The sequence below is a fragment of the Calonectris borealis genome, chromosome W (genome assembly GCF_964195595.1).
Source record: "Calonectris borealis chromosome W, bCalBor7.hap1.2, whole genome shotgun sequence".
Classification (NCBI taxonomy): Eukaryota; Metazoa; Chordata; class Aves; order Procellariiformes; family Procellariidae; genus Calonectris; species Calonectris borealis.
In genome coordinates, this window is record NC_134351.1 from 39,411,824 (window position 1) to 39,432,567 (window position 20,744).

Here is a 20,744-nt window from a genome sequence, read left to right on the forward strand (position 1 = left end):
AAAGGCCCTCAGAACAGCTCAATCTATTTTAAAATCTGATAGTCCTTTAAAAGAGGAGAAAGTGATCTGCAAAACATCTGCAGTGTTTTAAGCCCACAACCTCCCACTCAACTGGCAGAGACAAATCAGTGCCTTTCTGAAGGCACACTGAAGAACCAGCTCCCGTCAGAATACATGTTTACGCTTCTCAATCTTAAAAACAAAGCTGCAAGTTTCTACTTGACCTTTTACTAATACCAAAATTGCCTTGGTATGAATGAAGTCTAGAAACAAGTCCCATTTATTCAGAATCAAGATATTAGCTTGCCTTTCCAAAAGCCAAATCTTCAGCCTGGGGACAGAGGCCAATTTCCTATTAATAAGGTCCACAGCAGGTTGTCACCAAAAGGTGTGCTGCTTTTCTCTTCATGCTCAGTTGTCTTTCACCTGCTTGTTCACTAGCAATGAAGCTTCAGAGCAGGTGGACCGACTTACTGATCTGGCAAAAGTTTGTTCTAGGGAAAATATGGGGGAAGGAGGGGGCAGAGGGGAGTAGGTTTCTTGTAAGTTAGCAAGATCATCCTTTCTGCAGTGAGTCAGTTAACTTGAAACCACATCCTAAGACACTGGGTAGTAGCTTCTATGTAGTATAATCCCTGCAGCTGCTGAAAAGAGCAACACTTTGACCCCATAATCCAGTCCATTTGACCCTGATCTTTAACATCAATTTGCATTATTGTGATAAGGACCTGGTCAACCTCAGATTTGTTTTTAAATGGTTAGGTTTTCAGCCACACTAGTGTTCTGATACTCAGGTTTACCATATGGATCCACAAATGTTATCACAGGCATAAGAGATGAAAATGAGAAGGTTTGCATATTTTAGTGACTATGAGTTTCCCTTACATTGAACTGGCCATGTACCCGTAGCCTGATAGACAACCAATTCTATCTCTGGAATCAAACTTGCTTTCTATTACTTGATTTCCCCCCTCCTCCCAAACAAAAGCAAACTTGAATTACTAACGTGACTACTGGAGTACCAGTAGATGAGCCTATCAGTGTTGTGCAATATGACCTGCATACTTTTTCCCCTTGCAATAAGTTCAAATTCCAGAAATTAACTGACTGCAATAGGTCAAGGCAAGTGTTGGGATTTCAGTCCAATAAGCAAGTCCTTAAGTGTTAGGGTTCTGCTCACAAAGCTGGCGGTAAGGTCTGCAGGTAGTATGATTCCAGGCTCTGTTAATCAAAAGAAAATCTATTCCTTCTATTTGAAAAAGCAGGCTGTTTGCAATGTTAGTAAATAATTTAAAAAACAAACAAAACCCAAAACAACAGATCCCAGAAAGAAGCCCCATATTCACAATCATATATGGACCACAGCAGAAGGAAACTAATGGCATGAATGCTATGTCTGAACAGATTTTTTTTGAGAATAAAGACCAAACACATGAACTCACTTATCTAATTCAACTCTAATCTATGATCTTCAGAGCAAGCACCTAGAGTAATTTTGTACATTACTGGAATATGTCACTACAACTACATTCACATATTCAGGATGTCAGACATTTTCTGAAGGATAATTGAATATATTGGAACTCTTCAGTAAAAATTCTCATACCTGCAATCTCGTTTGTTAACAACATACTTTATGACCTTTCAGTAATAAAACAAGTTGTAGAGGTAAAAAATTATAATAGAGAACCTTAACATTTAGTATCTTAATGTCATTACAAGTGACAAACAAATTTTAAAGACAAAATTAAACCTTTGATTTAAAAGCAAGAAAAACTATTCAATTTCAAGCAAAGACCATCTCCAGTCCACACAAAACAGGTGTTATTTTATTGCTTTTATTATAATCAGAAATGCAAAATTTTCAAGTTGTAGGCATTTTTATTAAAGCTACTGAAATCAATCCAACAGTTTCACAAGATTTGGGCCTCTGCACAAGTGATATGCATGCAAGCAGAATGTAAAAAGACAACCATTTAGTATAGGAATAGAGAACTCCTTTTTTGTCTCAACATACTAGTTTAAAGCAAGCAGCGATTTATGTAACAAAAAACCCAGGTTCTAGAGAAGAGGATGAAATACAGCAAAGATATGCAACCCCCACTCTACACATTAATACAGTACCTGGGTGCTGAATCTGTGAACATCAGAGGCACTGACTAGATCAATGGAAGACATGGAGGAAGAGCGACTATAGGGCTACCAGAGACAGACAAAGAAAAAACCAAGTAATCAGAACAAAGACACAACAGAGCATTCATTACCAACTTGCAAGCACAAGATAATGAAGAAAAGGAAAACAAAAGCACCATAAGCAGCAAGCACAGCAGTGAACGTCAATTTCATGCACCTATTATGTATTATGCTCCCAGTGTAGCCCTAAGAAGAGCATAGTGTTTCCAGTAACACTAAAAAACGTCAACTGATCCTAATGCAAGAGACTGGATTTTTAAATTTTTTTTTTTTAAATCAATTAAATGAATTTTGGTGAAGGTATCTTAAAAACACTGAGGTTAGCAAATTGGAATTTTTTTCCCTTTAATATCATCTCTAACTGACAAGCTTGATACAAGTCAAGAGTATTCTAAATAGATACTGAAATCAGTATTTTTCTGAGCCAAGACAGAAAACAGTCTTTCTCCAATTCCAGCTACTTCAACTGAAAATGAGTAAACCATTGAAAGTTATACTAGAAACACCTAAATAATAATAAAATTAAAAAAAAAAATCAATCTTACCTATCCATATAAAATATTATATAGAAATATAAGTCACCCCATTATTCAGAGGAGATCATGAGAACTATCTTACCTTTTGGACAAATCTATGAGTCCCCACAGCAGAATATGCATCTCCAGAAGGTAAGGATGCTGGCCAGTGTAATCTGACCTTTTCACTTTGGGACTGCAACAAAATAGGTTTAATTATTGGTAGTCAGCTGCTACTGGGTAGACTATGAAACAGAGTGAGGCATCCTCAATCTATATAGTGGCTACAACAACTAATGCTGTCCATGACATCCTGCTGGAGTTCTCAGGAAGTGAATGGGCCTGGAGACCGAATTACCCATTCATCTATACTTCAAGGTGTATTTCCAGGTTAAGCAAAATAGATTGGAAGCATTAAGGATGTTGCATCCATGTAGTAGTACAACAGTCACTCAAAACTTTTACTCTCCGCTAAGAGACCTCAACATAGATAAACTCTGTTGGGTACTATATGTCCACTAGAAAGTCTTATAATTCTTAACCAAGTCGTTGTATTCACTATATTCATAAGCCTAAACACTTTTAAGACAAAGGAGGCACCACTTTGTTATCCCCTCTCATTTTATACACTACTATATATTCTCATATTCTATATATTTCATCACATGCATCTTATCCCTTTTTGATCCTTGTCACTGAAGTGTATTCAAGAAACAAGTTAGAGAAATAGCAGAGCCTACACAACTTTTTAATAAAAACAAACACCAACAGAACTATGTCTTTCCTATTTCACATACTGCTACAGTCAAAAGAAACTTCAGAGCAATAATTAGGTTTTGAAAAATAGCTGCAGTATTTGATATTCTTATTTGCACAGGGCATCAGTTACATATAAAGATAAGTTTTATACGGGATTAATACACTTATTTAGGAATTAGAAACCAGAGACATTCAACTAGCTTAACACTTATACTATCCTTTTCTATGCAAGCTGTGAAGTCACTTTCTCAAAAACTAGTGTTAAGCAATGATATTTAACTGTACAAATATTAAGTAGTGAATTCCACTTATAAGTGTCAGTATAAAATATTTAGAGTTTCAGGAGATGCACCCCAGGACTGAGTAAGTCACAGAAGTCTTCCATGAAGTGTCCATAATTAACATATTTTTCAAGTATCAATACCTGTTCTTCCATTTTATCCTGTCTATCGAGAGCAGCTTCAACAGCATCAAAGAATTCTTCTTCATTAATCAGACTATTAGGACCCTCCTAGAGCATAACAAAACTAGTTCAAAATTTTGGAGACATGAGAGGTCCACTTAAGTTTAATATTAGAAATAGATATTTATATATTATGCATATAACTGACAGAAGGAAATTTCTTCTATAGACCTCAAATATTTTCACCAATATTCTTAGATTACAATTCATCTGAAAACACAACTTATTAAAGTAAGCTATTTCCTTTAACTACAATTTAGGGGTAGTTCTATAAACAAGCAAAAAAACAGGAAACTGAAGACTGAGTAACAGTGTCAATATGCTTTGACATCAGATTTAGGTTTTAATTAACATATATCTTCTCTTAAAAATGTTTACGGTGTGTCAGTAAAGTAAACATATTAACATAATTGTGTAGTTAGACTCCTTCCAAGTATTCCAGTGCCTTAGGGTGGATTTCAGATATGTGCTCAAAGCACAACAAGACAAGACAAAATCCTGGGGATCACTATTGAAAATTCTTGGAAAGAACAGTTTAACAATAAACAGCAGGTAGAGTTGAGTCAACTATTAAAAACTTGTGTCCACTAAGTAAAATGGTAATTTAAGAAAACTAGGTTTACTGCTTTTACTGTATTGTAAAACAAACTGGTCCAGCAAATTTCAAACACCTACTTTACAACAGGGATATCTGGGAGAAGCAGCTGGGTTCATAACCAGGTAGACAAAGTCCAACTTCCTATCCATCTTTTTCTTTTACAGTGCCTCAGTAACAACGGAGAACCTAAGCTCAAGTATCTTTTAAATATCCCAACATATTAGTACTATTTCTCAGGCTATGATTTGTAAGTAGAAACCAGCTTGATTAACGTAAATGAAAGGGTCAAGTTCTTAAAAATTATGCAAACTGCATTATAGGGGCATTAGCTTACATTATTCTTCAGAAGGTAGTTTAAGAGCCTTAGAATTTGACTAAATAACCAAACTGAGGAGGAAGCTGCTAAAACATGCAATTTAACAGCTGAAGCAGAACCTAAAATCATTGAATTTATCAAGACATTTCAAGTGGCAGTGACAAGTTAAAAATCAATTCAAGTTAAACTTCAGATTCTAGGACTGCCTCTGCAGTCAGGGTTTTCATATTTGCATTACATATCTATATACCTGACTCATTAAAAAGTAAGAGTACAAAACTTGCATATGAGCAGTATCAAATGTACAAGAAAAATAACAAAAAAGTCAGCAGAAATATCTGTAAGCAAAATGTTTTAGACAAAAGCAGAATAAGGAAACCTGAGGCGAAGACAGACTTTTGTTCTCAAAAAATTAAGGATTTAGATTCTTCACTCAGTTTCAGTTTCCAAGGCAGAAAAAGAAAAGTGGCATGAACACGCTTGCACAGCCAAAGACCTTGATTTACACACACACACACACTCCTTTGAGAAACAAACCAATCTTTAAAAGCCTTAGCATTTTTAAAAATTTCAAAAGCAGAATTTGTACCTCGTAGTCTGGCCCTCCAAAGTGGGACTTTTTCTTCAGTTCTGTCACAGCATTTTTGTATGCTTCTTCAATTCTTCTCCTTTTCTCTATCTCCTGTAAAATTACATGATCATTTGATGCAGCAAGAATGAATTGGCTGATAATAGTAAGCATACCAATAAATAGAATAACCAGTATAGGGTTTTTTCCCAAGTAACAATTGCAAAGCTGCTAACTTTCTGATTTTATTTGCATGCATGCATTATATGTGCCCATTGTACTGGTTTCGGCTGGGATAGGGTTAAATTTCTTCCTAGTGCTGTGTTTTGGATTTAGTATGAGAAGAATGTTGATAACACACTGATGTTTTCAGTTGTTGCTAAGTGCCCTCCTAGTCCAAGGACAGCTCCCATGCCTACTGACTGAGCTAGGTACACAAGATGGGAGGGAACATAATCAGGACAGCCAGCCCAGCTGGCTAATGGGGTATTCCATACCATGTGACATCATGCTCAGTATATGAATGGTAGGCGTGATCCAGGAAGTACCGATCGCTACTTGGTTATCGGTCAGCGCGGGTGGTGAGCAATTGCATTGTGCATCACTCATTTTGTATATTCTATCATTATCATTATTATTTTCCCTTTTTCTGTTCTACTAAACTGTCTTTATCTCAACCCACGAGTTTCTCTCACTCTTACCCTTCCGATTCTCGCCCTATCCCACTGCGGGGGGTGGGGGGAGTGAGTGAGCAGCTGCATGGTATTTGGCTGCCTGACAGGTTAAACCACGACAGTCCTTTTTGGCGCCCAACGTGGAGCTCAAAGGGTTGAGAAAACGACACATCTGACCTGAACGGGTTAAAACAAATTTGTTATAACCATTCATTATATCAGTTTAGTAGTCGCTGGTCACAATGTTGATTTATTTGCTCTCAGAGTTTTTGGATCTGTTTTTGGAGTTGTGGTATATAGCACCTTACTGGCTGTCTATACTGCTGATTATCAGTTTGTATGTGGGGTTGGTCATCTCTGGGAAATGGATTAAGGTCATTGCTTTGCTATACTGTGTGACGCTGGTTTATGTTATGATAAAATTATTGGTCACGAGCCTGTACTCAGCACTGCCATCATTCCTGTTCTTCGGGAGCTATCTTTTGGAAACTATTAATAATTACACTTTTTAATTCTTCACCTCAGAGGATGAATTTAGGGCGCAGACAGGATGGGACACTTTCTCCCACTTGTTCATCTTCCCTTCCATATCGTCAGAAACTCCTTTTTCTTCTATCCTCTTCATGAAGACATCCACAATATTCCCTGAGAATTTTGAATATCCTTGGGATGTTCAAACAAGCATGTTCATATTGCTATATCTCCTGAATGTGGTTCAGGTCTTGTTTAGGGTTAAACAACTATTCAGGAATACTGTCCAGAGATCAACCCCGGCAACAGACACGGTGGCTACTCAAACCCCTGCGACAGGCACTGTGGCTACTTCAAACCCCACGACAACCACTATGGCTACTCGGACCCCAGCAACAGTCACTACAGTTACTCCAACCCCCGCAACAGGCACTGTGGCTACTCAAACTCTGGCAACAGTCACTACAGTTACTCCAACCAGTGCGACAAGCACTGCAGCCACTCAAACCCCGGCAACAGTCACTACAATTACTCCAACCCCTGCAACAGGCACTGCAGCTACCCAAACCCTCGCGACGGGTACTGCAGCTGAACCAGAGAACCAACCGTCGCTGGTATCCGTCGCCCCTGTACAGAAGAAGAAAACTTGGAAGCGAAAGTCAGGTCGTTTACAAAAGGATGATGGAAAACCAGGGCCATCACGAGGAGGGGAGGAGGAAGAGGAAGAACTCATAAACGAGACGGAAACCACCCAATCCCTAACCCTGAATGAGTTGCGAGATATGCGGAAAGATTTCGGCCGTCGTCCAGGCGAGCATATTGTTACCTGGCTGCTCCGATGCTGGGATAATGGGGCCAGTAGCCTGGAATTAGAGGGTAAGGAAGCCAAACAGCTGGGATCCCTTACTAGGGAAGCGGGTATTGACAAAGCAATTGGAAAAGGGACACAGGCCCTCAGCCTCTGGGGGCGACTGCTGTCAGGCGTGAAGGAAAGGTATCCCTTCAAGGAAGATGTTATATATCGCCCAGGCAAGTGGACCACTATGGAGAGAGGTATCCAGTACCTGAGAGAATTAGGTGTGCTGGAGGTGGTTTATAGTGACCTGGACAACAACCAAACGCCCAAAGATCCAGATGAAGTCCAGTGCACGCGACCCATGTGGCGGAAGTTGGTACGGAGCGCACCAGCATCGTATGCCAGTTCGTTGGCAGTACTGTCCTGGGCAGAGCAAGAAGCACCAACGGTGGATGTCTTAGTTAGCAGACTTCGGGATTTTGAAGAAACTGTCTCCTCCTCCCTTGTCTCGGCTGTGGAGAAACTGTCCCAGAAGGTCCAGCAACTCAAAGAGGATATGTCCCATTCTCCACCTGTACGGACCAGTATCTCAGCCATTAGGAGTCAGCGTTCTTCTGCTCAAGAGAGAGGATATAGAAAGTACACATCTCGGGGCACCCTGTGGTTTTACCTGCCTGACCATGGAGAGGACATGAGGCAGTGGGATGGAAAACCTACCTTGACCCTAGAGGCACGTGTACGTCAGTTGCAAGGAAAAACAATCACACAAGGGGGTTCTCCCAGGAAAAATGCTGCTCCAGTTTTCAGGAAAAACCTGTCTCATGACGGTCCAGTTTCCAGTGAACAGTTCCCCAGACAGAGTAGAAGGGCTGATCTTACTTTGGATTGTAATTGCGATGAAGAAATTCATGACTCACGTTTGCAAGAAGTGAGAGATGGATACTATGACCAGAACTAGAGGGGCCCTGCCTCCAGCCAGGTGGAGGAAAGGGACAACCGGGTTTACTGGACTGTGTGGATTCTATGGCCTGGCACATCAGAGCCACAGGAGTATAAGGCTCTCGTAGACACCGGGACACAGTGTACCCTGATGCCATCAAGCTATAAAAGGGCAGAACCCATCTGTATTTCTGGAGTGACAGGGGGATCCCAAGAGTTAACTGTATCGGAGGCTGAAGTGAGCCTAACCGGGAATGAGTGGCAGAAGCACCCCATTGTGACTGGCCCAGAGGCTCCGTGCATCCTTGGCATAGACTACCTCAGGAGAGGGTATTTCAAGGACCCAAAAGGGTACCGGTGGGCTTTTGGAATAGCTGCCCTGGAGACGGAGGAAATTAAACAGCTGTCCACCTTGCCCGGTCTCTCGGAGGACCCTTCTGTTGTGGGGTTGCTGAAGGTTGAAGAACAGCAGGTACCAATCGCTACCACAACAGTGCACCGGCGGCAATATCGCACCAACCGAGACTCTCTGATTCCCATCCATGAGCTGATTCGTCAACTGGAGAGCCAAGGAGTGATCAGCAAGACTCGCTCACCCTTCAACAGTCCCATATGGCCAGTGCGAAAGTCTAATGGAGAGTGGAGACTAACAGTAGACAATCGTGGCCTGAACGAAGTCACGCTGCCACTGAGTGCTGCCGTGTCGGACATGCTAGAACTTCAATACGAACTGGAGTCAAAGGCAGCCAAGTGGTATGCCACAATTGATATCGCTAATGCGTTCTTCTCAATCCCTTTGGCGGTGGAGTGCAGGCCGCAGTTTGCTTTCACTTGGAGGGGCGTCCAGTACACCTGGAACCAACTGCCCCAGGGGTGGAAACACAGCCCTACCATTTGCCATGGACTGATCCACACCGCACTGGAACAGGGTGAGGCTCCGGAACACCTGCAATACATTGATGACATCATCGTGTGGGGCAACACAGCAGAGGAAGTTTTTGAGAAAGGGGAGAGAATAGTCCAAATCCTTCTGAAGGCCGGTTTTGCCATAGAACAAAGTAAGGTCAAGGGACCTGCACAGGAGATCCAATTTTTAGGAATAAAATGGCAAGATGGACGTCGTCAGATCCCAATGGATGTGATCAACAAAATAACAGCCATGTCCCCACCAACTAGCAAAAAGGAAACACAAGCTTTCTTAGGCGTGGTGGGTTTTTGGAGAATGCATATTGCAAATTACAGTCAGATCGTAAGCCCTCTCTATCACGTGACCAGGAAGAAGAACGACTTCAAATGGGGCCCTGAGCAACAACAAGCCTTTGAAAAAATTAAACAGGAGATAGTTCAGGCAGTAGCCCTTGGGCCAGTCCGAGCAGGACAAGATGTGAAGAATGTGCTCTACACCGCAGCCGGGGAGAATGGCCCTACCTGGAGCCTCTGGCAGAAAGCACCAGGGGAGACTCGAGGTCGACCCTTAGGGTTCTGGAGTCGGGGATACAGAGGATCCGAAGCCCGCTACACTCCAACTGAGAAGGAGATATTGGCAGCATATGAAGGGGTTCGTGCTGCTTCGGAAGTGGTTGGTACTGAAGCACAGCTCCTCCTGGCACCCCGAATGCCGGTGCTGGGCTGGATGTTCAAGGGGAGGGTCCCCTCTACACATCATGCAACCGATGCTACGTGGAGTAAGTGGGTCGCACTGATCACACAACGGGCCCGAATAGGAAACCCCAGTCGCCCAGGAATCCTGGAGGTGATCACGAACTGGCCAGAAGGCAAAGATTTTGGAATATGCCCAGAGGAGGAGGTGACGCGTGCTGAAGAGGCCCCACTGTCTAATAAACTACCAGAAAAGGAGAAGCAATATGCCCTGTTCACTGATGGGTCCTGTCGCCTTGTGGGAAAACATCGGAGCTGGAAAGCTGCTGTATGGAGTCCTATACGCCAAGTGGCAGAAACTGCTGAAGGAGAAGGTGAATCGAGCCAGTTTGCAGAGGTGAAAGCCATCCAGCTGGCCTTGGACATTGCTGAACGAGAAAAATGGCCAGTGCTCTATCTCTATACTGACTCATGGATGGTGGCAAATGCCCTGTGGGGGTGGTTGCAGCAGTGGAAGCAGAACAACTGGCAGCGCAGAGGTAAACCCATCTGGGGTGCCGCATTGTGGCAAGATATTGCTGCCCGAGTAGAGAACCTGACTGTAAAAGTACGTCACGTAGATGCTCACGTACCCAAGAGTCGGGCCACTGAAGAACACCAAAACAACCAGCAGGTGGACCAGGCTGCTAAGATTGAACTGGCTCAGGTAGATCTGGACTGGCAACATAAGGGTGAATTATTTATAGCCCAGTGGGCCCATGATGCCTCAGGCCATCAAGGAAGAGATGCAACATACAGATGGGCTCGTGATCGAGGGGTGGACTTAACCATGGACGCTATTGCACAGGTTATCCATGAATGTGAAACGTGCGCTGCAATCAAACAAGCCAAGCGAGTAAAGCCTCTTTGGTATGGAGGACGATGGTTGAAATATAAATATGGGGAGGCCTGGCAGATTGATTATATCACACTCCCACAAACCCGGCACGGCAAGCGCTATGTGCTCACCATGGTGGAAGCAACCACCAGATGGCTGGAAACATATCCTGTGCCCCTTGCCACTGCCCGGAACACCATCCTGGGCCTTGAAAAGCAAGTCCTGTGGCGACATGGCACCCCAGAAAGAATTGAGTCAGACAACAGGACTCATTTCCGAAACACCCTCATAGACACCTGGGCCAAAGAGCATGGCATTGAGTGGGTCTATCACATCCCCTACCATGCACCAGCCTCTGGGAAAATCGAACGATACAACGGACTGCTAAAGACTACACTGAGAGCAATGGGTGGTGGGACATTCAAGCATTGGGACACACATTTAGCAAAAGCCACCTGGTTAGTCAATACCAGGGGATCTGCCAATCGAGCTGGCCCTGCCCAATCAAGACTCTTACGTACTGCAGATGGAGATAAAGTCCCTGTCATGCACATAAGGAATATGCTGGGGAAGACAGTCTGGGTTACTCCTGCCTCTGGCAAGGGAAAACCCATCCGTGGGATTGCTTTTGCTCAAGGACCTGGGTGCACTTGGTGGGTGATGCAAAAGGATGGGGAGGTCCAATGTGTACCTCAAGGGGATTTGATTTTGGGTGAAAATAGCCAACGAACTGAATTTTGATGTCAACTGTTACATGATATTGTATATCATTATTTCTATGGTTGCTATCAATGGTATAGCAGTGAAAATCACCCAGATTAACGAAGAATGAACTAACTCCGATGAAACCGAGCAAAGTGCAACGATGATAGAACTGGACGAGCGCAGCAGTACCGAAATGAGAACTGGCTTCAGGATGCAACAGCCCAACACCACACACCATCTCTTCGGCCCTGAAAGACTGTTATGACAGATGGAGCCCAAAGTCATGGACTAAATGAACTCAGTGGACATTTTAGAGGGATAGTCCATAGACCAAGGGAATGATATCTGTGTGTGTATATATATATATGTGTATATATAAAAAGAAAGATAGTGGTGGTTAATTGAAATGTTTGTTTTTTTTTTTTTTTAAAAAAAAAAAAGGGTGAGACCTAAGCACGACGTAAATGGTATAGAATAAGGGGTGGATACTGTCCTGGTTTCGGCTGGGATAGGGTTAATTTCTTCCTAGTGTTGTGTTTTGGATTTAGTATGAGGAGAATGTTGATAACACACTGATGTTTTCAGTTGTTGCTAAGTACGCTCCTAGTCCAAGGACAGCTCCCATGCTTACTGACTGAGCTAGGTACACAAGATGGGAGGGAACATAATCAGGACAGCCAGCCCAGCTGGCTAATGGGGTATTCCATACCATGTGACGTCATGCTCAGTATATGAAGGGTAGGCGTGATCCAGGAAGTACCGATCGCTACTTGGTTATCGGTCAGCGCGGGTGGTGAGCAATTGCATTGTGCATCACTCATTTTGTATATTCTATCATTATCATTATTATTTTCCCTTTTTCTGTTCTATTAAACTGTCTTTATCTCAACCCAGGAGTTTTTCTCACTCTTACCCTTCCGATTCTCTCCCCGTCCCACTGGGGGGGTGGGGGGAGTGAGTGAGTGGCTGCGTGGTATTTGGCTGCCTGCCAGGTTAAACCATGACACCCATATACATGCATATATAATACAAAGCTTGGGGAGCTAGCTACCTTGAGCATACCTTCTTTAAGTCATGTGCAAGAAACTAGATCAGCAAGCAAAATCTGGTATGTAGTTTAAGCATAGCTATTCATGGTTTCATAGAATCATAGAATCAAATAGGTTGGAAAAGACCCTTAAGGTCATCAAGTCCAACTGTAAACCTAACACTGCCAAATCCTTAATTGACTGTAAAATCACTAGTAATAGTCTTGGTCACAAATATTAGTTGCAAGTTTTACAATAAAGGCTGTTGCAGGTCCTTTAATTTCATAGGTTGTGTCAGCATTCAGAAGAAATCCCAGTTTACCAAATGATATAAATAGGGGGCAGGATTTGGCATTCTGTGTAAAGCTTTCTATATTGGTTCTGCATTATAAATGATCTGTGTGGCTCCTATAACCTAGGACTACACTACCATAAGGGAAACTCTTGGCAGCACAGAGCTAACATTTGCTTATTCTATGATTTGAAAGCATAGGGGATGTGCTGAAGGTGCACGTCTGTACTGCCTCTGCTGGCTGCCATAACAACCTCAGGGACTTGTTCCTAACTTCCGTTGAGGTTGATCACCAAACATGAAAAGGTGGAAAGATACTGAAAGTTTGCTGCTACAGCAGTTACCAGGGACAAAGAATTGAGTTCTGAATTTCTGGTTGCGCTTGATAAGACAAAAAAATCTGACTTGGTTTGGAGGGTGACTTGAAAACTTATTTTATCCTAAATGCAGTGGGTTAAGTAAGTTGGGCTCCTTGTCCAGTGTGTTTGTCAAACTGTGTTTCAACTTGGTTTAGACGGTGTTCCTTTGTCGGTAGACAGTTTTATTCTTCATGTCTAACCTTGTGATGTCACCCAAACTTTGATCTTGATTGAAACTGCCTTAATTCCTCCACAGTGATCTCTGAAGATGCTGGTCTATACATCATAAAACCATGTGGTTAATATAGTAAAAACATCATTTTTTTTTCTTGTGGACTAACTTTCACTGTTGAATAAATTCTCTTCCAGCCACTAGTATTATTGGGTTGCACTGATAGTGGGATTCTTTTATTGTGGGGTTGTTGAAATTATTTTATAGATTACCTATCATTGCTTTCAATAGCAGACAGCTTTAGCTAGTGTAGTGGAACTAGAATTTTTCCCCTTGATGTCTGCACTTTCTAGCCTTTTGTTCAGTGTGTAATAGATGGAAAGTAATAGAGAAGCGTGCATCGACCATCAGAATATTACAGTCAGCTATGGCTTCAAACTTACACTTCACAGAATAAACAAGAATGTCAGCTAAATTAATATCTGCCGATTTCCCCTGAATTCTATGGGATAGTTCCTTAGGGATGATCTAATGTCTACAGTTAAGGTCTCTTATCATTATCCAACTTGGTGTATGGGAGTACACGGCTATTAACAAAAGGGAATAAAGGCAAGGCTCTTACCCTGCCAAACAAGCTGTTATTCGGTTGCATTAGAGTCAGTTCAGCTCTAGCCACGCTAGCTCCCTTCTCTCATTCCAAATGCCGCATAGAATCATAGAATCATAGAATCATTAAGGTTGGAAAAGACCTCTAAGATCATCGAGTCCAACCGTCAACCCAACACCACCATGCCCACTACACCATGTCCCTAAGCGCCACATCTACACGTCTTTTAAATACTTCCAGGGATGGTGACTCAACCACTTCCCTGGGCAGCCTGTTCCAAGGCCTGACCACTCTTTCAGTAAAGAAATTTCACCTAATGTCCAATCTAAACCTCCCTTGGCGCAACTTGAGGCCATTTCCTCTTGTCCTATCGCTAGTTCCTTGGGAGAAGAGACCAACACCCACCTCACTACAAGCTCCTTTCAGGTAGTTGTAGAGCGCGATGAGGTCTCCCCTCAGCCTCCTCTTCTCCAGGCTAAACAACCCCAGTTCCCTCAGCCGCTCCTCATAAGGCTTGTGCTCCAGGCCCTTCACCAGCTTCGTTGCCCTCCTCTGGACACGCTCCAGCACCTCCATGTCCTTCTTGTAGTGAGGGGCCCAAAACGGAACACAGTATTCGAGGTGCGGCCTCACCAGTGCCGAGTACAGGGGCACGATCACCTCCCTGCTCCTGCTGGCCACACTATTTCTGATACAGGCCAGGATGCCATTGGCCTTCCTGGCCACCTGGGCACACTGCCGGCTCATGTTCAGCCGGCTGCCAATCAGCACCCCCAGGTCCTTTTCCTCTGGGCAGCTTTCCAGCCACTCTTCCCCAAGCCTGTAGCGTTGCATGGGGTTGTTGTGGCCGAAGTGCAGGACCCGGCACTTGGCCTTGTTGAACCTCATACAGTTGGCCTCGGCCCATTGATCCAGCCTGTCCAGGTCCCTCTGCAGAGCCTTCCTACCCTCGAGCAGATCAACACTCCCGCCCAACTTGGTGTCGTCTGCAAACTTACTGAGGGAGCACTCGATCCCCTCGTCCAGATTGTTGATAAAGATATTGAACAGGACTGGCCCCAAAACTGAGCCCTGGGGAACACCGCTCGTGACCAGCCGCCAAATGGATTGAACTCCATTCACCACAACTCTCTGGGCCCAGCCGTCCAGCCAGTTTTTACCCAGCGAAGAGTGTACCTGTCTAAGCCGTGAGCCGCCAGCTTCTCTAGGAGAATGCCGTGGGAGACAGTGACAAAGGCTTTACTGAAGTCCAGGTAGACCACATCCACAGCCTTTTCCTCATCCACTAGGCGGGTCACCTGGTCATAGAAGGAGATCAGGTTGGTCAAGCAGGACCTGCCTTCCATGAACCCGTGCTGGCTGGGCCTGATCCCCTGGTTGTCCCGGACATGGCTCGTGAGCGCCCTCAAAATGAACCGCTCCATAATCTTCCCCGGCACCGAGGGCAGGCTGACAGGCCTGTAGTTCCCCGGATCCTCCTTCTGGCTCTTCTTGTAGATGGGCGTCACATTGGCGAGCCTCCAGTCATCCGGGACCTCCCCAGTTAAAAAGGACTGCTGGTAAATGATGGAGAGTGGCTTGGCAAGCTCCTCCGCCAGCTCCCTCAGCACCCTCGGGTGGATCCCATCCGGCCCCATAGACTTGTGAGTGTCCAGGTGGCGTAGCAGGTCGTTCACTGTTTCCTCTTGGATTATGGGGGGTTTATCCTGCTCGCCATCCCTGTCTTCCAGCTTAGTGGGCTGAGTACCCTGAGGATAACTGCTCTGACTATTAAAGACTGAGGCAAAGAAGGCATTAAGTACCTCAGCCTTATCCTCGTCCTCAGTGGCAACGTTCCCCCCCGCATCCAATAGAGGATGGAGATTCTCCTTGGCTCTGCATTTTTTGTTGTCTCTCACGACAGTGGCCAGGTTGAGTTCTAGCTGGGCTTTTGCCTTTCTAATTTCTACTCTGCACGACCTAACGAGATCCCTGTACTCTGCTTGAGTTGCCTGCCCCTTCTTCCAAAGGTGGTAAACTCTCCTTTTTTTCCTGAGTCCCAGCCAGAGCTCCCCATTCAGCCAGGCCGGTCGTCTTCCCTGCCCGTTCTTCTTGCGGCACATGGGGACAGCCCGCTCCTGCGCCTTTAAGACTTCCTTCTTGAAGAACGTCCAGCCTTCCTGGACCCCTTTGCCCTTCAGGACTGTCTCCCAAGGGACCCTCTCGACCAGTGTCCTGAGCAGGCCAAAGTCCGCCCTCCGGAAGTCCATGGTAGCGGTTTTGCTAGCCCCCCTCTTTACTTCACTAAGTATTGAGTATTCTATCATTTCATGGTCGCTAAGCCCAAGCCGGCCTCTGACCACCACATCTCCCACCAGCCCTTCTCTGTTTGTGAACAGCAGGTCAAGCGAGGCACCTCCCCTAGTGGGCTCGCTTACCAGCTGCATCAGGAAGTTATCCTCTACACACTCCAGGAACCTCCTCGACTGTTTCCTCTCTGCCGTGTGGTATTTCCAGCAGACGTCCAGAAAGTTGAAGTCCCCCACGAGAACAAGGGCTAGCGACTGTGAGACTTCTGCCAGCCTCTGGTAGAATATTTCATCTGCCTCCTCGTCCTGGCTAGGTGGTCTATAACAGACTCCCAGCAGGATATCTGCCTTGTTGGCCTTCCCCCTCATCCTTACCCACAAGCACTCGACCTCATCATCACTATCACTGAGCTCTAGACAGTCAAAGCACTCCCTAACATACAGGGCTACCCCACCGCCTCTCCTTCCTCGCCATCCATTGCAGCACTCCAGTCGTGAGACTCATCCCACCATGTTTCCGTGATGGCGACTAAGTCATAGCTACCTCGCTGCACAATGGCTTCCAGCTCCTCCTGTTTGCCGCCCATGCTGCGTGCATTGGTGTAGATGCACTTGAGCTGGGCTGCCGATTTCTCCCCCGACATTGGCGTGCCGCCCCTAGGCTCTTCTCTAGTGAGACTGGTTTTATCCCCTTCCCCCTTCGAACCTAGTTTAAAGCCCTCTCGATGAGCCCCGCCAACTCATACGCAAGAATCCTTTTCCCCCTGTGAGACAGCTGAACTCCGTCCGTCGCCAGCAGGCCCGGTGCCGTGTAAACCTCCCCGTGGTCAAAGAAGCCAAAATTCTGCCGATGGCACCAGCCCCTAAGCCACGTGTTGATCCGATGAGTTTTCCTGTTCCCTTCAGTATTCCTCCCTGCCACTAAAGGGATCGAGGAAAACACTACCTGTGCTCCCGATCCTTCCACCGGTCGCCCCACTGCCCTGAAGTCCCTTTTGATCCCTTCGGGACTTCTCTCTGCAACCTCCTCACTGCCACCCTGTATAACCAACAGTGGGTAGTAAACGGAGGCCTGTACGAGACTAGGGAGCTTCCTAGTAATGTCCTTAACCCAGGCCCCAGGGAGGCAGCAGACTTCCCTGTGGGATGGGTCTGGCCAGCAAATTGGGCCCTCCGTCCCCCTCAGAAGGGAATCACCAATGACAATTACCCTCCTTTTTTTCTTAGCAGAGGCAGTCGTAATGCGTGGGGCTGACTGCCTCGCCTTGGGCAACCCCCTGGATGGGCCTTCATCTGCGTCCTCGTTCGTCTGGCCCTCAAGATCCAGAGCCCAATATCTGTTCTGTAAGGGCAACTGGGAAGGTTGATGTGAGGGAGACCGGGCGGGGGTTCGCCTGGCGCCCCGAGCAGGGACCTGTGTCCATTCCCCTCCGTCGCCTGGGTCCCCTCCTTCTGCCTGGCGGCAAGAGGGCAGGGGATCCTCCGCTTCTTGCGGAGCCTCTATGTGCTGCCCTTGCCTCAGGGATGGTAGGGTGCTGCTCCACCAGTCTATCTCCCTCTCACACTCCCTGATGCTCCTTAGCCTCTCCACTTCCTCCTTCAGCTCTGCCACCAGGCTGAGCAGATCATCCACCTGGTCACAGCACACACAGGTGTCATCTCTGCTGCCCTCCTGTACAAGGGACAGGCTCAGGCACTCCCTGCAGCCGGAGACCTGGACAGATGTATGTTTGCGTAGGGGCTCGGTCTGGGTCACCACGTTTCTTCTGGCGATGGCTTTCGGCCGAGTGGATACCATGGCTAGGTCCTCTTCTGGGAGGGCGATGACCACGAGTTGAGCTAGCCTCTAGAGCCTGGGGGGGGGCTGCGCCCTGCCCGCGCAAACTGCCGTGCCACGCCCTTCTGACGTGCCACGTCCTGTTTGCCCGCTCTGGTCGCCGCGCTCTGGGTCGCTCGCGCTCCCTGGGGCCTGCTCTTGTATCTGAGGGGGTTTGGCCGCTGTCCCTCCTGTCCCCGCCCACGCTGAGTCAGAGCTGCCGCTCCTCAGGAGCTCACTCCTCTGGCTCGGGGGAGGGCGGGGCGGCTGGGGCACCCTCTCGCTCCCTGCGCTTTTGCCTTCGCAGTTTTTGCCGCGGTTTTGCCGCTTTAGGAAGGGTCCCCCGGCGCGATCCTCCACTTGTTGAGGGTCAGACTTGGTATCTGACAGTTTATATAACCTCCTTGACACAGATGCTTGGGCAGTGATAACAAAGGGTGAAAAGTAAGAGTGGCAGAAAGCTAACTTGTTGAATGGGGTGAGATACTAGAGAATCACAGCATGTAAGCTTGTATCTATAATTAGCTGGCATAGGATCCACGCGAATCATTTTGTGAACTCCATGCAGAGACTAACAACTCAACATCATTCTCCCATAACAGGTGTGTGACTGTACTAGAGCCACTAATGATGTCTATGTCATTGTATATTTTGAATAAAGAAGTACTAATGCTGGAATCAGATTAAGCCTAGTATTTCCTCTGCAAATTCTACATACTGCCAGATATTCCCAGAGAAAACACTTCTGACATTCTTGAAGAATTCAGCTTTAGTACATAAGATGTTTCTTTGTTCCCTTTCGGCAACTGGACACCACACACTACTTCTTGCAGATATGAGTATAATTATTCAGCAACCCAATTTGAATTTTAATGATTCAGTGGAAAACGCTTAACAACACTGAAAGGCTGAGTTTACCAACTGGGAATTTGGTGGTAACATTCACTCTGGAACACATACTTTCCAGTTTCCAAATAAAAGTTTGAAAAATAAAGCAACAGTTTTGATGCAAAACAAAGTAGCATAGTTTTCCACAGGAAAATTCTTAGGAAAACCAGGTGATCAGGACCAGTCAGCATGGGTTTATGAAAGGCAGGTCCTGCTTGACTAACCTGGTCTCCTTCTGTGACAAGGTGACCCACTTAGTGGATGAGGGGAAAAGCTGTGGATGTGGTCTACCTGGACTTTAGTAAAGCCTTTGACACCGTTTCCCACAGCATTCTCCTGAAGAAACTGGCTACTCATGTCTTGGACGGGTGTACTCTTTGCTGGGTGAAAAACTGGCTGGATGGCCAGGCCCAAAGAGTTGTGAATGGAGTTAAATCCAGTTGGCGGCCGATCACGAGCGGTGTTCCCCAGGGCTCAGTATTTGGGCCAGTTCTGTTTAATATATTTATTAATGATCTGGATGAGGGGATCGAGTGCACCCTCAGTAAGTTTGCAGACGACACCAAGTTGGGCAGGAGTGTTGATCTGCTCGAGGGTAGGAAGGCTCTGCAGAGGGACCTGGACAGGCTGGATCGATGGGCCGAGGCCAACTGTACGAGATTCAACAAGGCCAAGTGCCGGGTCCTGCACTTCGGCCACAACAACCCCAGGCAACGCTACAGGCTTGGGGAAGAGTGGCTGGAAAGCTGCCTGTTGGAAAAGGACCTGGGGGTGGTGGTCAACAGCCAGCTGAACATGAGCTGGCAGTGTGCCCAGGTGGCCAAGAAGGCCAATAGCATCCTGGCCTGTATCAGAAATAGTGTGGCCAGCAGGAGTAGGGAGGTGATTGTCCCTTTATACTCAGCACTGGTGAGGTTGCACCTCGAATACTGTGTTCCGTTTTGGGCCCCTCACTACAAGAAAGACATTGAGGTGCTGGAGCATGTCCAAAGAAGAGCAACGAAGCTGGTGAAGGATCTGGAGCACAAGTCTTATGAGGAGCGGCTGAGGCAACGGGGGTTGTTTAGTCTGGAGAAAAGGAGGCTGAGGGGAGACCTCATCACGCTCTACAACTACCTGAAAGGAGGTTGTAGTGAGGTGGGGGTCGGTCTCTTTTCCCAAGTAACAAGTGACAGGACGAGAGGAAACGGCCTCAAGTTGGGCCAGGGGAGGTTTAGATTGGATATTAGGAAAAATGTCTTCACTGAAAGGGTTGTCAAGCACTGGAAGAGGCTGCCCAGGGAAGTGGTTGAGTCACCATCCCTGGAGGCATTTAAAAGACGTGTAGACGTGGCACTTAGGGACATGGTTTAGTGGTGGACCTGGCAGTGCTAGGTTAACGGTTGGACTTAATGATCTTAAAGGTCTTTTCCAACCCAAACGATTCTATGATTCTATGATTCTAAAAAAGCAGCACCTAGATGAAGACAGTATTGCCTTTATCTGTGAATGTAGGCTTTTCCCTTCCTGAAACTATCACAAACAGGTCATAACTGCTAACATTTATGTTTCACAAAATTTTGCAAGTTTTCCTATTTTGAAAGTAACTGAAGAGTCCTTAAGATGCATAAAGCATGACTTGAGTGTAAGTCATTGAGAGAAAGCATAGAAGTTTTACCAGAACACTTGGAATGAAAAACAAAACAAAAAAAACCCAAAAAAACCACACCCCCCCCAAATCACCACACTTTCTGTACTTCAATCTGCAAATTGGTGATAATTCACATGTGTCAAAAGACAACTCTCTAAATCTGCCAGCTTCTCTTGGCAACAACATTAAAT

General features: G+C 45.8%; 1 protein-coding gene across 6 annotated transcripts in view; it reads right to left on the reverse strand.

The window, feature by feature from the left end:
* Window positions 1-20,744, reverse strand: part of LOC142074849 (ceramide transfer protein-like) — a 139,862-nt gene that overhangs the window by 8,621 nt on the left and 110,497 nt on the right. For 3 of the 6 annotated variants that reach the window (XM_075135751.1, XM_075135750.1, XM_075135753.1), the window contains exons 8-11: window positions 5,434-5,526; window positions 3,892-3,978; window positions 2,812-2,904; window positions 2,125-2,199 (exon numbers count right to left, since the gene is read on the reverse strand). In XM_075135751.1, the coding sequence (XP_074991852.1) occupies window positions 2,125-2,199; window positions 2,812-2,904; window positions 3,892-3,978; window positions 5,434-5,526 (348 nt within the window). The remainder of the gene's footprint in view (window positions 1-2,124; window positions 2,200-2,811; window positions 2,905-3,891; window positions 3,979-5,433; window positions 5,527-20,744) is intronic. The other 3 variants (XM_075135754.1, XM_075135755.1, XM_075135756.1) reach the window with 2 other exon arrangements.